Source organism: Capra hircus, chromosome 4, assembly GCF_001704415.2.
Source record: "Capra hircus breed San Clemente chromosome 4, ASM170441v1, whole genome shotgun sequence".
Taxonomy (NCBI): domain Eukaryota; kingdom Metazoa; phylum Chordata; class Mammalia; order Artiodactyla; family Bovidae; genus Capra; species Capra hircus.
The window spans coordinates 9,220,255-9,241,660 of record NC_030811.1 but is presented as its reverse complement, the minus strand read 5'-3'; the positions used below and the strand labels follow the sequence as shown (position 1 = coordinate 9,241,660).

The following is a 21,406-nucleotide window of genomic DNA, read 5'->3' as shown; positions in this document are numbered from 1 at the left end:
CACACACATATATACACAATGGAAAGCTACTCAGCCATCAAAAATTATGCATTAATGCCATTTGCAGCAACGTGGATGGACCTAGAGATTTTCTGAAGGAAGAGTGGAGGAAGTTAGACGGAGAAGCAGATTGCAGCCCTTTCAACAACCTTAAGAGTATAAGCATCATCAGTCTTGCAAATGTGTGACATCATTCAATGAGGTCTCTGGGAAATAATAGCAATTAAGTCATGGATAAGGAAAATTATGGTTTGCCAGTGGGAGCTGTGTCCAGTTATAATAGGTGCTAAAGCAGCATTCGCTTTTATTTATATTTATTTGGTATCTTCAACACTCATGGCTTTCCAGTGGTCATGTATGGATATGAGAGTTGGACTGTGAAGAAAGCTGAGTGCCGAAGAATTGATGCTTTTGAACTGTGGTGTTGGAGAAGACTCTTGAGAGTCCCTTGGACTGCAAGGAAATCCAACCAGTCTATCCTAAAGGAGATCAGTCCTGGGTGTTCATTGGAAGAACTGATGTTGAGGCTGAAACTCCAATACTTTGGCCACCTGATGTGAAGAGCTGATTTATTGGAAAAGACCCTGATGCTGGGAAAGATTGAGGGCAGGAGGAGAAGGGGACAGCAGAAGATGAGATGGCTGGATGGCATCATCGACTCGATGGACATGGGTTTGGGTGGACTCCAGGAGTTGGTGATGGACAGGGAGGCCTGGCGTGCTGTGGTTCATGGGGTCACAAAGGGTCAGACACGACTGAGTGACTGAACTGAACTGAACTAACACTCATGTTACTATAAAGTAGATTTTTGTCCCATGAGGACTTTGTGTATGACTTCCCTTACATGAAGAATCTAAAAAGACATGATCCAAATGAACTTATTTACAAAACATAAACAGACCCACAGACTCATATAGTGAGCTTATGGGTGCTGGGGAGGAGGGGCGGGGGGAGGGACAGTTAGGGAGTTTGGGAAGGTCATGTACGTGCTGCTCTATTTAAAATGGATAACCAACAAGGACCTACAGTATAGTGCAGGGAGCTCTGCTCAATGTCATGTGGCGGCCTGCACGGGAAGGGGTTTGGGGGAGAATGGATATATGTGTATATATGGCTCAGCCCCTTTGCTGCTAACCTGAGACTACCACAACATTATTAATTGGCTATACTTCAATACAGAATAAACAGTTTTTTTTTTAAAAAAACAATCAGGATTTAGTCAATTCATCCAGAGATGAGGGACAGACCAGCAAAGACTCCAAATATGTCATGTGATCAGCCAGACCTTTCCGGAAGAATGACTAGTAACCGCCATTTGTACAAGGCATACTTTCCCTGTGAAAGTATCCATTCCAGAGACCAAATTAATTCAAAGTTGCTTAGTGAGCACAGAATGAGAGCAAATGGAACTGTGGCCTGTTGGGATATTTCTGCAAATGAGAATTAACGGATCGAACTGCCCTCCTCTCTGGAGATATTTCTGTCTGAATAACCAGTGCTGGACCTCAAATAAATACTGACATATTTTACTTTTAGCTTTCCTTTTTTCTAGAATCATTTTAAACAGCTGCCCTTCTGTTAACACAACACATCAGAAAATAAGAATGCATTTGATTGGAGGAAAACTTGAAAATGTCAATTACGTCTCTGTCCTGGGGATTTAGCCTAAAGAGACAGAATTGCTTGACTTTCAGGTTGACGCATGGCTGGAGACTGACCCTTGCTGGCTCCTAGGTTGTTAAGAGCCTCTCTCCCATTAGGCAGGCTGAATGCTGCTGGCCCTGGGCACTCTTCATTCCAGCCTAGAACTCTGACTGGTGAGAAGGTTGCAACTTTAACTTTTATCTTGAGAGATCTTCATTTTCAGCTACCTGGGAGAGGTGAGCCTAAACTCGCCTCTCCAGACTTGAAGGCAGATCTTGAGCAGGAAAGAGGACTCAGTGCTCAGATGATAGGAACTTAAACAATAGTTAAGTTTCTTTTTAGGTATTTGTCTAACCAACATCGTAACACACCCTTTTCCTGAAAGGAAACGAGTCTATTTTTCTTCTACTGAAAGCAATGATATTGCAATTAAAAAAAAAAAAAGAGCTTAAAACTACACTAAGACTTTTGGTACACTTTCAACAGTGGACTCTCCACCACCACTGTTTTTACCTTAATGGAGATATTTGAAAACATGTTTTGCACTAACTTGTTCAGTTGCTCAGTCATGTCCAACTCTTTGTGACCCCATGGATTGCAGCACACCAGGGTTCCCTATCATCCACTATTGGAGTTTGGCCAAATTCATGTCCACTGAGTCAGGGATACTGTTTATACATTGCCATTCACTTATCTAGATGTCACTATATCCTAGATGTCCTAAGAACAAAGTAAATGACATAAATTAAATAAAGACACTTTATTATCTCATAATATAGCAACATTATATACTTAATTTGAACTTATGGCATAAGCATTCAGTTCAGTTCAGTCACTCAGTCGTGTCCGACTCTTTGCAATCCCATGAACTGCAGCACGCCAGCAGTACCAACAAAGTTAATTCTGTTTAAGAATAGCAGCTGAACTTATTGCATACATGCACTATTTGTATAAAAGGAAGGGGAAAATATAGTTGATAGAAACTAACAAAATGAATGTAGTTGATTCAGTGTGTTCTTTGAAGGAAAGATACGGCAAAAATCTATTTTTAAAAACAATATATTGTATTTTAAATTCTTTATTTACTTATTAATTTATTTATTTTTGGCTGTGTTGGGTCTTTGTTGCTGCTCGAGGGCTTTTCTCTGGATACAAAGTGTGGGCTTCCGTCTGTGGTGTCTTTTCTTGTGGCTCATGGGCTCTAGAGCACGGGCTCAGTAGTTGTGGCAACACGGGGTTAGTGGCTCTGCAGCATATGGGATCCTCCTGGACAGGGGACTGAACTCATGTCCCCTGCATTGGCAGGCAGATTCTTAACCGCTAAACCACCAGCAGCTGCTGCTAAGTCACTTCAGTTGTGTCCGACTCTGTGTGACCCCATGGACAGCAGCCCACCAGGCTCCTCTGTCCATGGGACTCTCCAGGCAAGAACACTGGAGTGGGTTGCCACTTCCTTCTGCATGGATCACCAGGGAAGTCCCCAAAATACATATTTTAGATGTTAAAATTTCCCACAGGCAGTTTACTGATCTAGTAGGCTTTTATTCAGTGATTCATGAATCAGGCGACCTCCAGCCTAGCGGAGAGAAAGGAGCGCTGAAGAGCTGTGCAAGACGAGAGGTGTTATGAACCAAAGGGAACAGGGACAGGAAGTTACACTGGGTGGGTGCTGATTGGCTGAAGCAGGGCTGCACCCCTTACATCAGCAGAGGGAAGGCCTAAAGTATCAGGGACCCTTAGCTGAGCAGGCCAGTGCTGCTGGGGTAGCCTGGACCTTCCTTCTCTGGGCGAGCTGAACCCAGAAGCTGTTAAGTGCTGGTTTACTGACCCAGGGGTTAGCAAGAGTGACTCCATCTTGGGCCTCACCTGGTGACTTTAACATAAGTTTAATACTAAAGGTAAAAGCTTTAGTAACTGTTTTAAAGCATATTTATGTATTTCAGTGCCAGGGTCCAGCCCCGGTGGATCCAGGGTGATTCGAAGGTGGGATCCAGGGTGATTCGAAGGTGGGGACGGAGTCGGCGTCCTTGGAAAAATACATGTTTAATTACAGATCTATAGAGAGATTAGAAATGGATAGTGTAGTAGGAAAATTAGTGGAGAAAAAGATGCTGAATAACTTGGTTTACGTGGAATAGCATCCATGCTCCAGATGGGAATTCAGCCAGAAAAACGGGGAGCAAGAAAGAAATGACATGGGGAAATCAGTCTTTCTGGAAACTGATCCCATTTCTTTATTTTTCAGGCTTTCTTATATACCTTTTGTTACATATAGGGATGCATGCAGAGTCACGTGGGGGTCAGCAGTCCTGACCTTTATCAAAATCAGGTGCTTCACATAAATGTATAAAAAAAAAGGTCTTAGGGGTTTTACGTCATCTTCTGGCCATGAGACCTGCTGACATTTTACGACCCTCTTTCTGATAACCAAAAAACTTATTTTTTCCAAGGGTGTTTTTTCTTAAACCAGGCACCACCTTCCAAATAAAGTTGCATTCCTATAGGGTGAGGGTGTATCGAGTTACAATCAAGAAAGGAATTTATTTAACCCAAGGTTAACATGATTAATCTTAAAGGTTAATACTTATTTCTCCTATATTCTTAAAGGTTAATACTTATTTCTCCTATATGCTAGTTATATTCATTATAAGGGCAGGGAATATGGAGATTTAGCAGCAAACATCAACCCAACAAATGAAAATCCTTTCACCAATGCTCCCCTTAAGATCTATTTAGTCTTAAGATAGTGATAAAGTTACATTTTTACATAGCAAGGACACAGTGATTTATAACAAAGTACACTGATCTATTACAAAAGAGAAAATTCATTAGCTCAAAAAGTCTAGTATTGCTAACCTTAAAAACTACTATATTTCCTTTTCTATATTCCAAATACATTGATTAATATATTGCCAGGTGCCTAAGGATATGGAGGCCTGGCAGCAATCATTGACTCAACAATGAGAACAGCCCTATGCTAATTAAGACTCTCAAAATATTCCAAAACTCTCTGTGCTGTTTATGGTTGAGAGGTAGTAAACAATCATGTGCGTAGTGGCAGGAGTGTGGATAATCCTGTCACACAAGCTAGTCTGTCAGCAGAGAGGTTTGACCTGAGACACCCTTGTCACACCCAGGGCAGGGAATTAGCAGCAATTATTGGCACAACAAATGAAAAAACCCTTCACCAATATAATTCCTAACCAACCCACTATACTAATAATTTCTAACTCCCCAAAAGAATTTGCCTTTAGTAAATCTAAAACATCTTGTGCCTCTCAGGTTGGGAGGCTGTAAACAATCACATGTGGCCGGACTAACCTACGCAGGCGGGCTAGATAACCTATAAAGGAGTCCGTAAACTGAAACACTCTTGTCATGCCCAGGAATTTTTATTGACTTGGAGCTGCACATTGACTCCTTCTCCGAGAGAAATGGTGATGGGGGAAAGCCTCCCGTAAAGTCAGAGGTGTAGGTGAGAGCATAAAACAGACTCTGGTTTTGGGGTTAGATGCTCGGGACCAGGGGGTTTCCTGAGGCTTGATCACGCCTCTGCGTAGGCCAAGCCTCCTTCCTCATGACCTTTGCCATGGGCGGAGTTCCTCACGCTGGCCCCCGGCATTTTAGTCCTTAGCTGTGCTGTCAAATGGACTTAGAAATGGGCACTTCCTAAAGGAATTTCTCTCCTGGAGATAAAGTCAGGAGTCAGCTCTTGGTGGGTTTCCCTGGTGGGCTTCCCTGGCGGCTCAGCAGTAAAGAATTCGCCTGCAATACAGGAGCCGCAGGAAGCACAGGTTCAATCTCTGGGTTGGGAAGATCCCCTGGAGGAGGGCCTGACAACCCACTCCAGCATTCTGGGTCTGAAAAATCCCAGGGACAGGGGAGCCTGACGGGCTACAGTCCATGGGGTCTGTAGAGTAGGGCATGACTGAGCGATGGAGCGCACAGGCACACTGCTCTTGATGTCTTATTAAATTCTTGGTGCACCTGTTTTGATGGAATGCCAGTCCTCTAGTTTAGTGCTTTTATCTTGTCCCATGAACTGCCTTTCTCCTGGGGCCACTGCCTACTATCAGGCAATGAGTGCAGAGGAGGTGAGTACAACTGTGTCTACCCCATGAGTTCAAGGATAGGGGCTGATTGTAAGCCCTTAAATGCGCTCAGCTCAGCATTCCCAACCCCACAAAACAGCCGCAGGTCAGTGTCCCATGGAGTTCCCAGGGAGGAAGAGGCTGGGGAGGGGACCTTTACAGCAACTCGCCTGTGGGGCTTGGAGCAAGAGGGGTGGAGAGACGACTGGCCAGGTCATCCTACCTTTTTCCCTAGCTTGTTGCTCAGCCAGGCTTCCGCAGTCCCCGTGGTTGTATTTCTGCTTCACCTGCCCCAGGGTTGGAGCAGCTGCTGGCTGGAAGCAAGCATTTCTTATTTCAAGACAAAGACAGATGAGAAGCAGGAGCAGGATACCAAAGACCCCTTCCTAGTCCATCTTTCTCGGTCGAGTCCAGATGCGTCTTGCATCAAACATAAGCCTGGGGACTTCTCTGGCAGTCCAGTGGTTAAGACTTCGCCTTCCAATGCCAGGGGTGCAGGTTCAATCCCTGGTCAGCGAGCTAAGATCCCACATGCCTCACGGCCAAAAAAAACAAATCATAAAGCACAAGCAATATTGTAACAAATTCAATAAAGGCTTTAAAAATGGTCCACATCAAAAATGAAAAAAAAACACATAAACCTGAGTTCAAAACAGCCACACCCACCCACCATGTGAAACCAGGGGCGTCCCTCCATTTTCTCCTCCTCTGACATGTACTCCTGAGAGGACACCTCTTAGAAGGATTTATCCATCCTTAGTCAAATATTTTATATACAGACACACATATAACTTTTGGAAAGTTGAAGACACGTTTGTGGGGACTTTGTGCAGTGTCATTGAGCAGGAAGAGCGGAAGCAAGGGCTACTGTCAGTGGGATTGTATTAAAACTCGGGAAGCGGCTCTCGTTTCCACCAGTGCCATGATCGGGTGTAAATTACCCTGCCCTCTTCTCTGTTCCTTCCACAGGGAATTACTGGAATGCGGCCTCTTTCCCAAACCCATCATCCTACTTGCATTTCTCCACTTTCCAAGGGGAGACCAGTGCTGACATCTCCTTCTACTTCAAAACGTTAATCCCCCGGGGAGTGTTTCTTGAAAATCTGGGGAACACAGATTTCATCAAACTCGAACTGAAATGTGAGTATCCATTGTTTGTCAGCTCATGAATAACTACTCTTGTCACTTACAAGCTGGTCTTAACCTCGATTATGTAATTGGCGCTAGAAGGTAGATGCACTCCCTGAGAAAGACCTAGGTTCCCGTGCCCAGGTGCTCAAAGGATACAGTCACAGACAGAGCCTCCCACAGTGCTGTTAGGAGGATGAGAGAGGATAAATTGCCCTGATTACGGGAGGGAGTGGGGGAGAATGTGTATTTCTGTTGAAGTCTAGTCAATTTACAGTGTTATGTTAGTTTCAGGTAACAGCAAAATGATTCAGTTATATATATATATAAAACTTTTCAGATTCTTTTCCACTGTAAGTATTAAAAGATACTGAGTATAGTTCCCTGCGCAATAAAGTAGGTTCTCATTGTTTATCTGGTTTATATATGGTAATGCATATCTGTTAATCCCAAACTCCTAATTTGTCTCTGCCCCTCCACCTTCTCTATCCCCTTTGGTAATCCTGAATTGGTTTTCCATGTGTGAGTCTATTTCTGTTTTGTAAACTAAGTTCGTTTGTGTAATTTTTTAGATCCCACCTGTAAGTGATATCGTATGATATTTGTCTTTCTCTGTCTACTTACTTCACGTAGTATGGTCATCTCCAAATCCAACCGTGTTGCTGCAAATGGCATTATCCCCTCTTTTTATGGCTGGGTAGTATTCTATTGTATACATGTACCATATCGTCTTTATCCATGCCCCTGTTGGTGCATGTTTAAATTATATCCATATCTCGCCTATTGTAAATGATGCTGCTATGAATATTGGGATGCATGCAGCTTTTCAAATTAGAGCTATATGCCCAGGAGTGGGATTGCAGGGTCATGTAGTAGCTCTATTTTTAGTTTTTCAAGGAATATTTTTAAGAAAGTATTTTTAAGGAATATTAAGGAACAATATTCCTTGTTGTACTCCATAGTGTCTATGCCAATTTACTTTTCCACCAACAGTGTAGGAGGGTTCCCTTTTCTCCACGCTCTCTCCAGCATGTATTACTCATGGACCTTTTAACAATGTCCATTCTGACTGGTGTGAAGAATGTATTTGTTTTCTAAGGAGACAGGGTTAAGAGTAGATGGAGGATCGGGTAAAGTGATCAGGAATAAGAAATAACAGAATTGGGGTAACAACACACACGAAAATAGGAAAAATCAGAATTAACGTCTGCGGGAGTGGATGAAGCAACCTAGACAGCAGAACGGTGTTGCTGTGCAACCCTGGGTCTGCAGCTTTGCAGAAGAGGCTCCACATCCACCCACACTCTGAAGGTTTGAGTCCTGGGTGTTCTCACCTAGGATGCAGAAACTATCAGAATCCAAGCAAGGGCAGAGGCTGCCTGGCTCAGCTCAGCCCTGTGGATCCCAAAGACCCTCAGAGGTCGTGTGATTTGAGGATGCCACCCATGGAGGGCAGGGGGTCAATGCATCTGAGCAGGGTAAGTCTCATCGTACGGGGACCTTTTATCTACGGGGCACAGGTGCAGCTTTATGAATCTGTGTCCACAAACTTCCAGGTCTGGTGCACATTTGCCAGGCTCCCCTGGCTGTCCAGACCCAGGAACAACCAGAACCAGGAGGGGAAGCGGGTCAGTGGCCCGGGTCCCTGCATGAAATCTCGGCGCCCTCCCCGCATCAGAGTCCTTCCTCCTGGCCTATGCTCTGTGTCTGAGCACCTGTGTTACTGGGTCTGGTCTGAGGATGATCCCAGACATATTTTCCAGAAATAGCTGATGGTGTATTTTCCTCCTTTTGTAGTTACAATTTTGCAATATGGTCTTTGAGAAAGGGAATCTCAGGCAACTGTGTTTCTGCTGAAATCCTATGGGATTCTTTCTGTTAAATGCTGGACGGCGATATGGCAGAAGTGCATGGACTTTGGAATTTTCATTCTCAGGTTGAAATCCAAGTCCTCAGGCAAATTGCTTCATCTGTTTGAATCCTAATTTACAAATCTATAAAATGGGGATGATAATTTGCTGGGGTTATGATGCTAGAATATAGCTACTCATGAAGCATTTATTTCAGTGTCTAGTAGTTACTGTAATTATCATCTTTCTGAGAATGCTCATTACAGATCTAGTATGAGCCAGATCTGGTTGAAAGGAAAACTGAGAATATTCTAGCCCTAGAGTTACAAAGTAAACAAATAGAAATCATTTATTTTCATGAATTATGGGCTAGAATTATTTAAAAGGGATTTCCACAGAAATTAATTGAATCAGACTATTTTCTGACTTACACAAAGTTGGGTTGTATTTTAGAAATATCTCATGGCACAAAAGGAAAATTGACAATCCCATAGCTGAGTAATTCTATGAGCTTCTATCAAATTACTTGAGTTCGCCATGTCCTTGCTTTATACCCCCATGTTTTGTAAACTCAGTCCTGGGTTGGAAATAAGACAAATGAAGTATAGAAAGAGCAGGCATTTCTGCTAGAGTATCTGTATAATAGAATTTCACTCATTTCCAATTATGAAAAACCTCCATGGATGTTTTCAAAGTCCTCTCAGTCTTTCCGTGATATGAAAACTCCATGACAGAGGGTGGATTATCGCCTCATTTTGTCATGTGGCTCTTTTCTGTCATCCAGTTTACTTTTGGTGAAGAAGTGTGAGACTTTCAAGGCACAGATTAGAGGTTGGCCTCTCCTCGGAGTTCTCTAGACCTTCTAATAATTACTGAAGGTGGAAGCACCTTTTATAAGGTCTCCTAAATGTTAGAGATACCAAATGTCCATCTTTGTATAGCACCTCTATTCAGGTTCAAAGGAACTTTTGGGAGGAACAGGGAGGGAAACGCAGGTTGGTCTGTTTGAGCAAAACTTCTTCAAAGTATACAAGAACTGCTGCTTCCACAGAGAACATGAGGAAATGTGGCCATGACTGAGGCTTGCTTCTGCCCCATGCATCACGCTTCTCCAGACTATTCTGTGCAGGATACGTGGGGTGATGGGAGAGGTGGAGAATTCTTGCGAGCCCCTCTCTCCCTTCCACTGATGAGTCACTGCTAACCTAATGGGTCCCGAAGTCAAACTTTTAAAGAGTGTCTCTACATTTTTTCCCCTGAATTTGCTAGGCTTTCTAATATCTTTCAGGTAGGAATTCAAATTTTTCTTCTCTACATGTGTCTCAAAGGAGTTTTGTCACAGTGTGTCTACACAGTGGTTTCTAGAATAACATTTTGGTTAATTAATGACATTGTGTCCTCTGTTAGAAATGGAAAATTCTTGACTCTAAGAACAGTGAGTCAGGGGCTTCCCTGGTGGCTCAGCAGTAAAGAGTCTGCCTGCCAACGCAGAAGAGTCAGGTTCGATCCCTGATCCAGGAAGATCCCACATGCCTCAGGGCAGCCAAGCCCAAGCACCAGAACTATTGAGCCTGAGCTCTAGAGTGCAAGAGCCCCAACGACTGAAGCCCCTGAGCCCTGGAGCCCATGCTCTGCAACGAGAGAAGCCACTGCAATGAGAAGCCTGCACCCTGCAACTAGAGAGTAGCCCCCCGCTCACCCCAGCTAGAGAAAAGCCCTGCAGCAATCAAGACGCAGCACAGCCAAAAATTAAAAAACAGAGCAGTGAGTCAGTTGCACTAACTTAATGAGACACCATCAGCATCTTACTGTGCAAGTGAAAAAGCCCACGTGGTAAAGTTAGACTGATGTTACTCACTAGCATACTCTACAGGTAAGACTATAAGGCTGCATTTCACTTCTTTGCTGTCTATATTTTTTTCATTCATTCGGTGGGTATTTACTGAGTCCCAACCATGTCCCAGATACTATGCTATGTCAAACGTTGTTAAGTCAAGTATGGTGCCTTTCCCTCCAAAGATCTTTCTGTTTGTTTTGGAAAGCAGCCAAGTCAATCAGCAGCTATGATAACAATAAAAATAGCTCAGCTTTGTTCAGACTCTCTGTGTCTCCAGCACTTTTCCAGGGACTTTACAGAGAGCATCTCACTTACTTCCCTAACCACCCTTTGGGCTGGAGCACCACCGTTAGCATCTCTGTTTTTCAAATGAGGAAACCGAGGCACAGGATGTAAGTTGCCTGGTCAAGGTCACACAGAGGGGATATGACAGAGTTGGTGCTTAACCCCAAACATTTTTTGTCTGTTCTGAGTCTGTTGCTGTTAACACCAAACCACACCACCTCCCGGAACAGACATTGAGAGAGATGGCTGAGCGCACCGAGGGGGCATTTAAACGCAAATGGAGTGACAGGTGCTTCCCAAGGAATGTGATGCTTTAATCAAGTTTTGATGGATGAGCAGGAGGCAGGAAGGGGAGGAAGTTGGGGGCAGAAGGAAGATCTGGAAAGGAAAAATGTGACTAAAAGGAGAACACCTGTCCGTGAAGGAATGAGCTGGCTTGCCTTGACCCTGAAAGTTATGGGGAGCGGGGCCATAACACGATCAGATTTGTGTTCACCAGAGGAAAGATGGAAAAGCCAGAGAAGAAGTGGCGGGGACTGCTGCGAAGATGGTGCAGAGTGAATGGGAGCTGGGCAAGCTGACAGGGAAGGGTCCTAGATGAGAGAGCTGCTTAGGAGAGAGATTCCACAGGTTCTAACAAAGTTGTTGTGGGAGTGAAGTGGGAGGGGAGGCTCTAGAATGAAGCCAACATTTGGTTGGGATGGTTTTGATGATTGTGTGGGTAGAACAACTTTTACCAAGGATGATGGCATTGGAGGGCAAAATGAAAACTGCCTCTGGATGTTCGGAGTTTGAGGGCCCAGAGGATCAAGGAATGTCTCTCCAAGTGGACACACGTAGAGGGTGCCGTCTATACAAGTCTGAAGCCCGACAGAGCACTCTGAGCTACAAGCATGCAACGTGAGCAGCAGCATCACTTAGAGAATCATCAGGAAATCAGTATGGGTGCCTCAGCATGGATGAGATTGCCCAGAACAAATGCGCAGAGAGAGAAACCAGGTGCCCAAGGGTGAAAACCACACTTAAAACATAGAAGGAAGAAAAGGAGCTTGTAGACACCTGGCAGAGAAGTGGGATATCCCAGGGGCCAAACATAGAAAGAATTTCAAGAACAAAAAAAGTGCCTGATGCCACTGAACTGAGAGATCACAAAAGGAAGAACGGAAGGGGCTCTTCACCTTTCACATGTAGAGGTCACTGTCAAAATGTGAGGCCGCGTCTGTGGTGAGCGGACGTGGATACAGAGACCAAGAGATGGTGGTTTTCTTCATTGTTCTTGTGGGGAGGGACTTGAGTACCACGTATATTAAAAAGAGAATTCAGTAAAGAAAAAAGAAGTTAGAGATGTGGGAGAGAAAGGGACTGGCGGAAGCAGTGAAGTCCCCAAGGAAGCGAGAATGAGTGACATGTAGGGTTAGAACATCCGAAGGGACTGATGGAAAGAGGAGAGACAAGCCAGTCCATTTCCAAACCAGAAGTTACTTTTGATTCTGTTGTTTGTTTGCTTATTTTTTGTCAGTTATTTTTGAGATGGCCGAGGGGCCGTGCGTTAGAAAATATTCGCTAACAACCACAGACATTTCCATTATTTTTCCAGAGTTCCCCATCGGGAACAGCTTGACTTCCCTACATCCCTTTTCTGGCCAAGACGCTCCCATCTTGACCTTGACCATGGTCCCATCACCAGGTGACCTCTCACTGAGCACCTGCTGTGTCAGGGGCACTAGGGTGGATCCTGGAGGTCCCAAGGTGAAGACAAGAGAACCCAAGGCCCTCACCTACTAAAGGAGACAAACACCCTGACTGCAGTATGGATGCCTAACTTTTATCACGAACTTTGTAAGTGCCATGCCCTGCTCTAAAACTTTGATAGGTACTAACATTTTTAGGTTTCATAACAAGTTCTGTCCACATTTTATAGATAAGGAAACTGAGACACACAGGTTATCCAGCTGATTTCAGATATAGTGCTTATGATCATTTAAATACAATAAATTAATTACAAGGATAGGCATACGCTATCTTAAATGTCCAGAGGAGAGATACACAACCCAAGCTGGGAATGAAGAAGAAGATGAGGTGATACCCAAGCTGGGTCATAAAGAACAGGCAAAGAAATTAGCTACACGAAGAAGTAAGGGAAAGAACTCTAGCAGGAAGGATGAGGCAAGCAGAGGCATAAGGATGGGGAACGTGACGGGTGCTTGGGAGCGGCAAACATTCAGTGTTGTTAGAGTAGGAAGTTTGACACAGGTGGTAGAGACTTTAAGGCAAGTCTCAGGCCTGATTCTAAACATACGCAATCTGAATATTTCAGCCCAATAGTTGGGTACCTACTCCATATGTGCCAAAGAGGAACTCAAGAAGAATAAGAATGCTCCCATCCCATCACACACAGTCTAATGGGAGAGACTAGAGTATAAAACAGTATTTTGGATGACATGAAATGTTAATAAATATAGAGCAATACACGGCAGTGACCGAGACGAGGCAACAATTACTTCTGCCTGGAGAAGAAGAGAAGGTTCTTTGGAGATTAAGCCTTTATAACTGAGGCTCAACCCACATTTCTGGCTCTGGATCCCAAAGGCAGAAACTAGTCATAGATGGCGTGGATGCACCGCAAAGGTGAGGTGCGCAGTTCACCAGTGCAGTGAGGGCTTGTAGGACTCTGTGCTCGGTGGGATCTCCAGGGCCAGAACACTGCCTGGCGCATCGCAGGTGCTGAGTAAGCATCTGTTGAAAGAATAAAATCAATGAATGAGGTGCTAGGCTAATGGAGAAACATAGAAAAATCTAGGTGGAAAAGGACAACACCGCTCAGGGGAGGTGGGGATCAGAATGGTGACAGACATACATGGAAAGGTGGCAGGATGATCGTGGTTGGTGAAATTTAGGAATTCAAGATTTCACGAGAAAGCAGTTTGGGCGATGAGCAGGTCTGCGATGCATCGTCTGGCCATGCACGTGGGCTTCTGGGTTGCATGAAAAGGCTGTAGGAAGTCATGGCAAAGGGCGCAGTGGACAGGGAGCCTGTGATCCAAGCATTGCAGGCCCTGGGTTCAAGGATGGCAGTGATAAGCACAGGAGAGGAAGTCTCATGGGAGGATGCATTGCTGAGTGCAGTCTCTGGTGCCATAGAACAGAAGAAGCTCTGAGGTCAAGGGTGCTCCCAGCTGCCCTCCTGGCCCCAAGACATGGGCCCCAAGGGAAGGGGTTGGGTGACTGATTGGTAGGTTTTTCCTCAAGGTGAACTGTAATCAGAGGAAGTGTTTAGAAGTATTTGATGGTAAACAGTGACCATAGCGTTTCTTAGGGCTTCCCTGGTGGTCAGATGGTAAAGAATCTGCCTGCGATACAGGAGACCTGAGTTCGATCCCTGAGTCAGGAAGATGCCCTGGAGGACGGAATAGCAATCCATTCCAGTATTCTTGCCTGGAGAATCCCAGGGACAGAGGAGCCTGGTGGGCTATATAGTACAAGGGATCACAGAGAGTCAGACATGATTGAGTGATTAACACTTTCACACTTCACTATAGCATTTTTATTCTTTGTTTAACGATTTAAAAGAGCTTACACAGTGGGGGGATTTTGAAGGGGATGTCCCCTGTCTGGAAAACATTCAGGAGAAGCAGCCAGCAACTGAAACTGAACCAGGAATTGAAACTGAAGCTCCAGTACTTTGCCCACTTGATGCAAAGAGCCGACTCTGGAAAAGACCCTGGTGATGGAAAAGATTGACGGCAAGAGAAGAGGGCAACAGAGGATGAGATGGTTGGATAGCATCACCAACCCTATGGACACAAGTTTGACCAAACTCTGGGAGATAGTGAAGGGCAGGGAAACCCGATGTGCTGCAGTCCACGGGGTCGCAAAGAATCGAACATGACTTAGCAACCCAACAACAACAACAACCAGAAACTGTTGCAATACTTTAGCATAAGCTTCCCTGTTGACAAAGCTTGAGCTTTTCCAGATATAAGGTTGATTCGGAACACAGATTTGCATTTAACTGGCATATCTCCACAAAATGTGCTGGCAGAAGTCCAATGTCCTGCTAATCTTCAGGAAACATATTAAGGAAAAACCTTCATTTTCCAAGATACCAGTTTCTGCAGTACACATGCTCAAGAATGTGGCAGAAGAAAATATTCTGCAGAGGAAATAAACTAATGGCAATTTATGGTCCACTATTCCAGAATTGGAACAACCTGTTATATTAAGGGAGCTTCCTTTGTGTAGACATGAGGAATGTCTAATTCCACTTTACTGGTGTCTCTGCCATGGGGACACTATTCAGGGTATTTCTTCTTTGATAAATATTGTGAGTTTTTAGTAATACAGATCAGATGTTAGCACCTGGATTTTTCCTTTTAATTATCCTACCCTTCTTGTTATCAACATAGATTCAGGAAGAATTTTAGTATTTCTACTTCTTTGCAAGTCTAGCTATGAGCTCAATTAGTGTTAAAGATCTGGGACTCTAAATGATCCTGACTTGCTCATTATAACACATTAGAAAAAAAAACACCATAAAATGTTTTTTAACCTGCATAGAAACACTGTTGTCAATTTTTTTAATGTTTACAAAATTTTTCTAGTTTCTGGTTTCAACTTTTCAATTTCAATTGTGGACCAAAACAGTTCAGAAATATAAATGAAGATGAAACTTGTGCTCTATTAAAGTTATTTAATATATTAGCCATGTGCATTTCGAAGTATTAAAATATATACAAATAACTGGTAACACTGTCAAGTTTAATGTACCCAGATTTCTTTGCCAGTCTCACTGAAGGAGACAGTTATTTGAGTATATGGCATAGGTGTGTGTGTGCTAAGTCGCTTCAGTCATGTCCAACTCTTTGCAACCCCATGGACTGTAGCCCGCCAGGCTCCTCTGTCCATGAGATTCTCCAGGTGAGAATACCGCAGTGGGTTGCCATGCCCTCCTCCAGAGCATCTTCCTGACTTGGGGATGAAGCCTGCATCTCTCGTCTCCTGCGTTGGCAGGTGGATTCTTTACCACTAGTGCCGCCTGGGAAGCCCCCAGTGGCATCGGTATCCTGGAGTTAATAGACTTTAGGATGTCCTCTTGATGTGAAAAATAACCAACATTACCTTAGATGTTACTGATCTACCCATGACTGCTGATTTGAACATTTCTGGAAGAAGTTGGGTAGGCCTCTAAGCCAGATATAGTCACCTGTTCCTACAAAATTTCTGTTCCTGCCCTTCTCTCTCCACACTCCAGAGGCATCTAGAAGATAACCTCCCTACTGAAATCCTGCCCACAAGAAAGATGTTTTTACTGTATCCTAATTTAAAGTGTAAAACATACATAAAAGAGAAGTCTTTCATTTTCCTTTTAAAAGAAAAGCAACACTTCTATAAAACAATTAATTTGGTGCATTGCCTGGAAAAATAGGCATCCTCATTAGAGAGCATCTTTACTAAGTTTGTCTGAAGGAATGGGTTGTGTATCATTTCTTTAGGGAAGTGCTGACATTTCGTAGAGATTTTTTGTGAGTGGAATTTCTCTTCTGTCTCATTCCCTTTGATTCAAATATTTTCTACATTATTTATAGTGTGTGACAGTCCACAAAACCTTTCCCTTCAAAGAGATGGCATGTTAAGGTGTCAGAAAGGCCAGCTGCTAGAATCAGCCTGCCTGTGGGCAGCTGGAAGAGAGCAGACGTCCTAAGAGGAGAGGAAACTAAAGAAGCTAGGATTCGTGCATCCTGCCCTGGGACATAGCTGGGAGAAAGAGTGTGTTATCCTGACAGAAACAGACACGCGGATTAGTGAGAGAGGCAGAAATGTGTGTGTGGAGTTGTAAGGAGGTTAGAGACCTGACATCTGCCTTTCTAGATGCTACCAGTGTCTCCGAAGGCTTGATATTTTGTAAAAAAAGCAAATGCTTCGAGAGGGAAGGGTTGGTGCCAGTGTCAGTTAGTGCTTGTTACAAACACTGGAGAATTGATCCAACTAAGGACAACACTTGGGACCAATTAATTCAAAGCCAGTTGCAAAAAAGGATACAATAAACCAGGGAGCAGAGCTTCATTTAAATATATTGAGTGACTGGGGAAGATTACTGGAAATAGCTCAAAACCAAAAAAATCTCAAAGGGCTGAAGGCAACTGTAAACACAACAACTCTAGGCTCTCACGAGTCATCAGACAAATGTAAATTAAAGCCGTATGACAAAACATTGGCAAACTGGATGTCAGCTGGAAACCTTACAAAAGCAGTGTTTTACAAATGAAGAGTTCAGGGACTTATCTCCTCCAAGACACATTTTGCTCAAATTTTAAGGTGCTATTTAACAGCAATCAAGATAGCAACTTTGAGGAGACAGAGAGAAATATAAGGCTTAGATGAAATCTAATAGAGGACTAGGATCACAGATGGAATATATTTTGCTTAAATACTTTAGGAAAGACTTATTTCTATCTCTGTGATATGCTTTTTTTAAAAAAGAAAATTTTAGTTTAGGTACTTTCTGACTTACAAAGGGACTGTGTTATAGGAGCTTCTGAGCCTGTTATTTAGAACCTAGAATATATCTTCCTGTAGATTTAATATTGTAAATGGCACTCGTATGCCACTGCTGACCATAAGGAGCTTTGTTGTTTGTCTGAGTTTCAAGAGTGGCTTACAATGGAGCTGCATGTGCCAGCTTAAGAGTTCTGGGATCTGGAGTCCATTCAGTTTAGAATAGAAGTGTTGAGGAGCAAAGGGAACTTCCTGCCCTATTGATGAATGCTGACCTTGTCTTGGACAAACTTCTCAAAGTAGGAAAAGGTTTTGTTCACCTTTATAGTAGTCAAGACACAGCTGTGCCTCTCCGTTCTTTGGGAGCAAAGTTTGGTGGGTTTAGTAAGGGGGTGGCTCAGACATCCTGAGCACGCACAATCTAAAACCTCCGTATGACTCTCAGACACTTCTCTTTGCTCTGAAATGTCATAGTTTTATGAATTGTGTGTGTGTGTGTATGTGTGTGTCTGCGTCTGTGTGTGTGCTCGCGTGCGTGCACTAAGTCACTCAATCATGTCCAAATCTTTGCAACCCCATGGACTGTAGCCCATCAGGCTCCTCTGTCCACGGGATTCTCCAGGCAAGAATACTGGAGTGGGTTGCCATGCCCTCCTCCAGGGGATCTTTCCGACCCAGGGATCAAACCCGCGTCTCCTACATCTCCTGCATTGCAGACAGATTCTTAACTGCTGAGCCACCAGGAAAGCCCATTTTATGAATTAGAGAATTCCATGAATTCATTCAAATATCATATTACAACATATATATTTTTAAACTATGGCAGTGTTCTGATACAGAGCAGGGTATTGGAACTAGAATAAGGCCATACAACACCTTTCATCCCATCAAAATTTCATGGGATCTTCTCTTCATGAAAGAGAAGATCCTTTGGTTATAGTGTTTAGTCTTATGAATTAATATTTTACATGTGATAAGGTCATAAGAGACTTAGGAATAAGAAATATTCTTGTTTAAGACTAAGTTAAGCTGCTGTAACAAATAAAACCCCGTGTTTCCATGACATTACGGCAGTGCCATCTGCAGACTTTTTTCCATGAAGTCCTTCCACACAGTGAAGCCTCCTTTTGTGCTGTGATTCCACCATCTCCTAGAGCCTGGGCGTTTCTAAGCCAGTTGGCAGAGAGAGGAAGGGGGCTGGAGAAGAATTCTCTCCTCGTACCCACACTGGTGCAGAAAAAACACACACTCCTTTCATTCCTGTTCTGTTGGTGGTAACTAGACATGTGGCTCCACCTCCTTGTGCAGGAAATGCCACTCCCAGATGCATGGCAGTTTTTCAGGGGTCTCGTGGGAAGGAGAAAATGTTTCATGAGAGGTTAGCAGTCACAGGCACTATTGCCTGAGAAGGAGTAAGCTTTCACCTTGTCTAACGACGTCAAGGTAGGTTTCCAGAAGATGCAACATTTGATTTGCCTTGACGGGTGACAGGCAAATAAATGAGATAAAGGCATTTTTTCCAGAGAGTAAGCAGATAAAGAGAAAGATCATGGAGCCTTTGAGGAACTGAAAAGAAAATAGCAAAAGCCCAGTAAATGGTTAGAAGACACTTCTCGTTCAAGTAATGATCCTCCGCATATCCATGTTAAGAGTTAGAGGAAAGAAGGCTAGCTGGATGGACCTAAAGCCTCTTAGGAAATGACTCATTTTACTTGCCTTTGTGGATAGTATTAAAATGATCAGATTTGGTTTTCTGCACCTCTGAATTTGATTCCTCTGCTGAGAACTGAAGAGAATGCCAAATGACTTCTCATGGAGAGGGTTGATATTTAGTATTCTACAGGGTCTTTCTGGGTAAGTGCAACCAGACCCAATGAATAATAGAAACAGTGTATATCTGTCAAGTGTAATTATAACACTGAATATGCTCTTCTTGCATTCTGACTCCTGTAGGCATTAGTTTAAACATCTGAGCATGCTGGCACTCCAGACCTGTGAGGATTCCTCTTTGAGAAATAGCATGCCCTTATTATTTGGGCCATTTTTAATGTAGAAAAAAAGCTCACATCTTGTTCAAAATTATTTTATGGTACAGTTTTACCACTCTCTTTTTTAAAGAATCTTCTCAGATCTCTTAAGAATAGGAAAGAAATAAGGAAGAATATTTCAATCTAGTTTTAAATTCCCTCTAATTTTCTGTATTTAAATGAAATTTGCTTCTTTGCATTTTTATTAATCTCTCTGAGTAAATACTGGCTGCAATTATAGAATAGAATAGCTTAAAATGTCACCAACCTTTGCAAAAACAGTGAAAAATGATCAGATTGTAGCTTTTAAAAATTACACAATATTTGTTTACTGTTGAATGATTTAAAAATCCAGAAAAGCAAAAAGAATAACCCCCCAAAATCAACAATACTCTCAAATTCTGACATATGTAACACCACTCTTTTGATGTTCACATTTCCACACATTTTTCTGTATGCTTATATATAATTTTTTACAAAAAGGTGATCATGATAGTACATACTGTTTGTAACATACTTGTTTCAAGTAACAGCATTTTAGAAACCCATTTCCATGTTTTTTTATTTCCTGTTATAATTTATTACAAGATACTGAATATAGATTCCTGTGCTATACAGTAGGACCTTGTTGTTTTTTAAAATTAGTTTATTTATTTTAATTGGAGGATAATTACTTTGCAGTATTGTGATGGTTTTTGCCAAACATCAACTCCAATGTCATTTGTTTTTTAAACTCTGCCACAGTGATTGTTTCCATCTGAGGGCAGAGACTGTATCAGAACTCCCAAGAGAGCATGTATAATTTTGACCATAATTTTATATTTACAAAACAAAACAAGAAAGCAATGTTTTGTTATATAGCCTACAGAACATAACACAAAAGCATTCTGATTGGCTGGTAGAGTGTTTATCTGAGATCTTCAGGGCTTTGTTTTATGGTCCATCAGCCTCCTACATCTGGTCATATCAGCATCAAGAGATGACAATTAAGATTACTACATCAACAAATGGGGGCAAGGCTTAAAAAAAAAAGAACTGGGAAATATGGTGCCTCAATTGCCAATTTCTCCATTTAGCTAATTATCCTCTATTGTTGAGCTTCACTTTTAGAAGACAGATTTTCACACAATATGATCTACTGGCTTCCTATTACTAATCCTCAAACCATCATACCAGTGTGTAGAGTAGGTAGTTCACTGTTGCTACTCCAGTCTTGCTCACACACCCAGCGCGGAGCAGCAGAGCAGGCTGGAATGATGGGCGTGGAAGACCTCGTTCAGGGAAGCCACACGAGGGTGTGCCTGCAGGGCAGCCCTCCTAAAGGATGGCCTGTTCCCAAGGCTCTTCCATCCACTCACTCTGTTTTCAGACCAACTGAGGCAGAGGCTGGCAAGTAGCTCAAACCCACCCACAATTCTCTCATAAAGAGCTCTTGAGACAGAATGATCTATTCCTTAATCAAATCAAGAGAAAGGAAACATAGTTGTCTGAACTTTGTACAAATTGGGCCCTGAAAATGTTCTCACATGTTTTATACGTACAGTCTTTCAGTCAGTCAGTTCAGTCGCTCAGTCGTGTCTGACTGTTTGCAACCCCATGGACTGCAGCACACCAGGCCTCCCTGTCCTTCACCAACTCCTGGAGCCTACTCAGACTCGTGTCCGTTGAGTCAGTGACGCCACCCATCTCATCCTCTGTCATCCCCTTCTCCTGCCTTCAATCTTTCCCAGTGTCAGGGTCTTTTCCAATGAGTCAGCTCTTCGCATCAGATGGCCATAGTATTGGAGTTTCAGCTTCAGCATCAGTCCTTCCAATGAACACCCAGAACTGATCTCCTTTAGGATGGACTGGTTGAATCCTTGCAGTCCAAGGGACTCTCAAAAGTCTTCTCCAACACCACAGTTCAAAAGCATCAATTCTTTGCTGCTTTGGTACAATGTTTCAGTTCAGTTCAGTCGCTCAGTCGTGTCTGACTCTTTGCAACCCCATGAATCATAGCACGCCAGGCCTCCCTTCCATCACCAACTCCTGGAGTTTACCGAAACTCAT

At 43.1% G+C, this 21,406-nt stretch overlaps 1 protein-coding gene across 1 annotated transcript in view; it reads left to right on the top strand.

Moving 5' to 3' along the window:
• Positions 1–21,406, top strand: part of CNTNAP2 (contactin associated protein-like 2) — a 2,354,843-nt gene that overhangs the window by 2,056,096 nt on the left and 277,341 nt on the right. Inside the window, exon 17 of the mRNA XM_018046828.1 lies at positions 6,705–6,875. Within this exon, the coding sequence (XP_017902317.1) occupies positions 6,705–6,875 (171 nt within the window). The remainder of the gene's footprint in view (positions 1–6,704; positions 6,876–21,406) is intronic.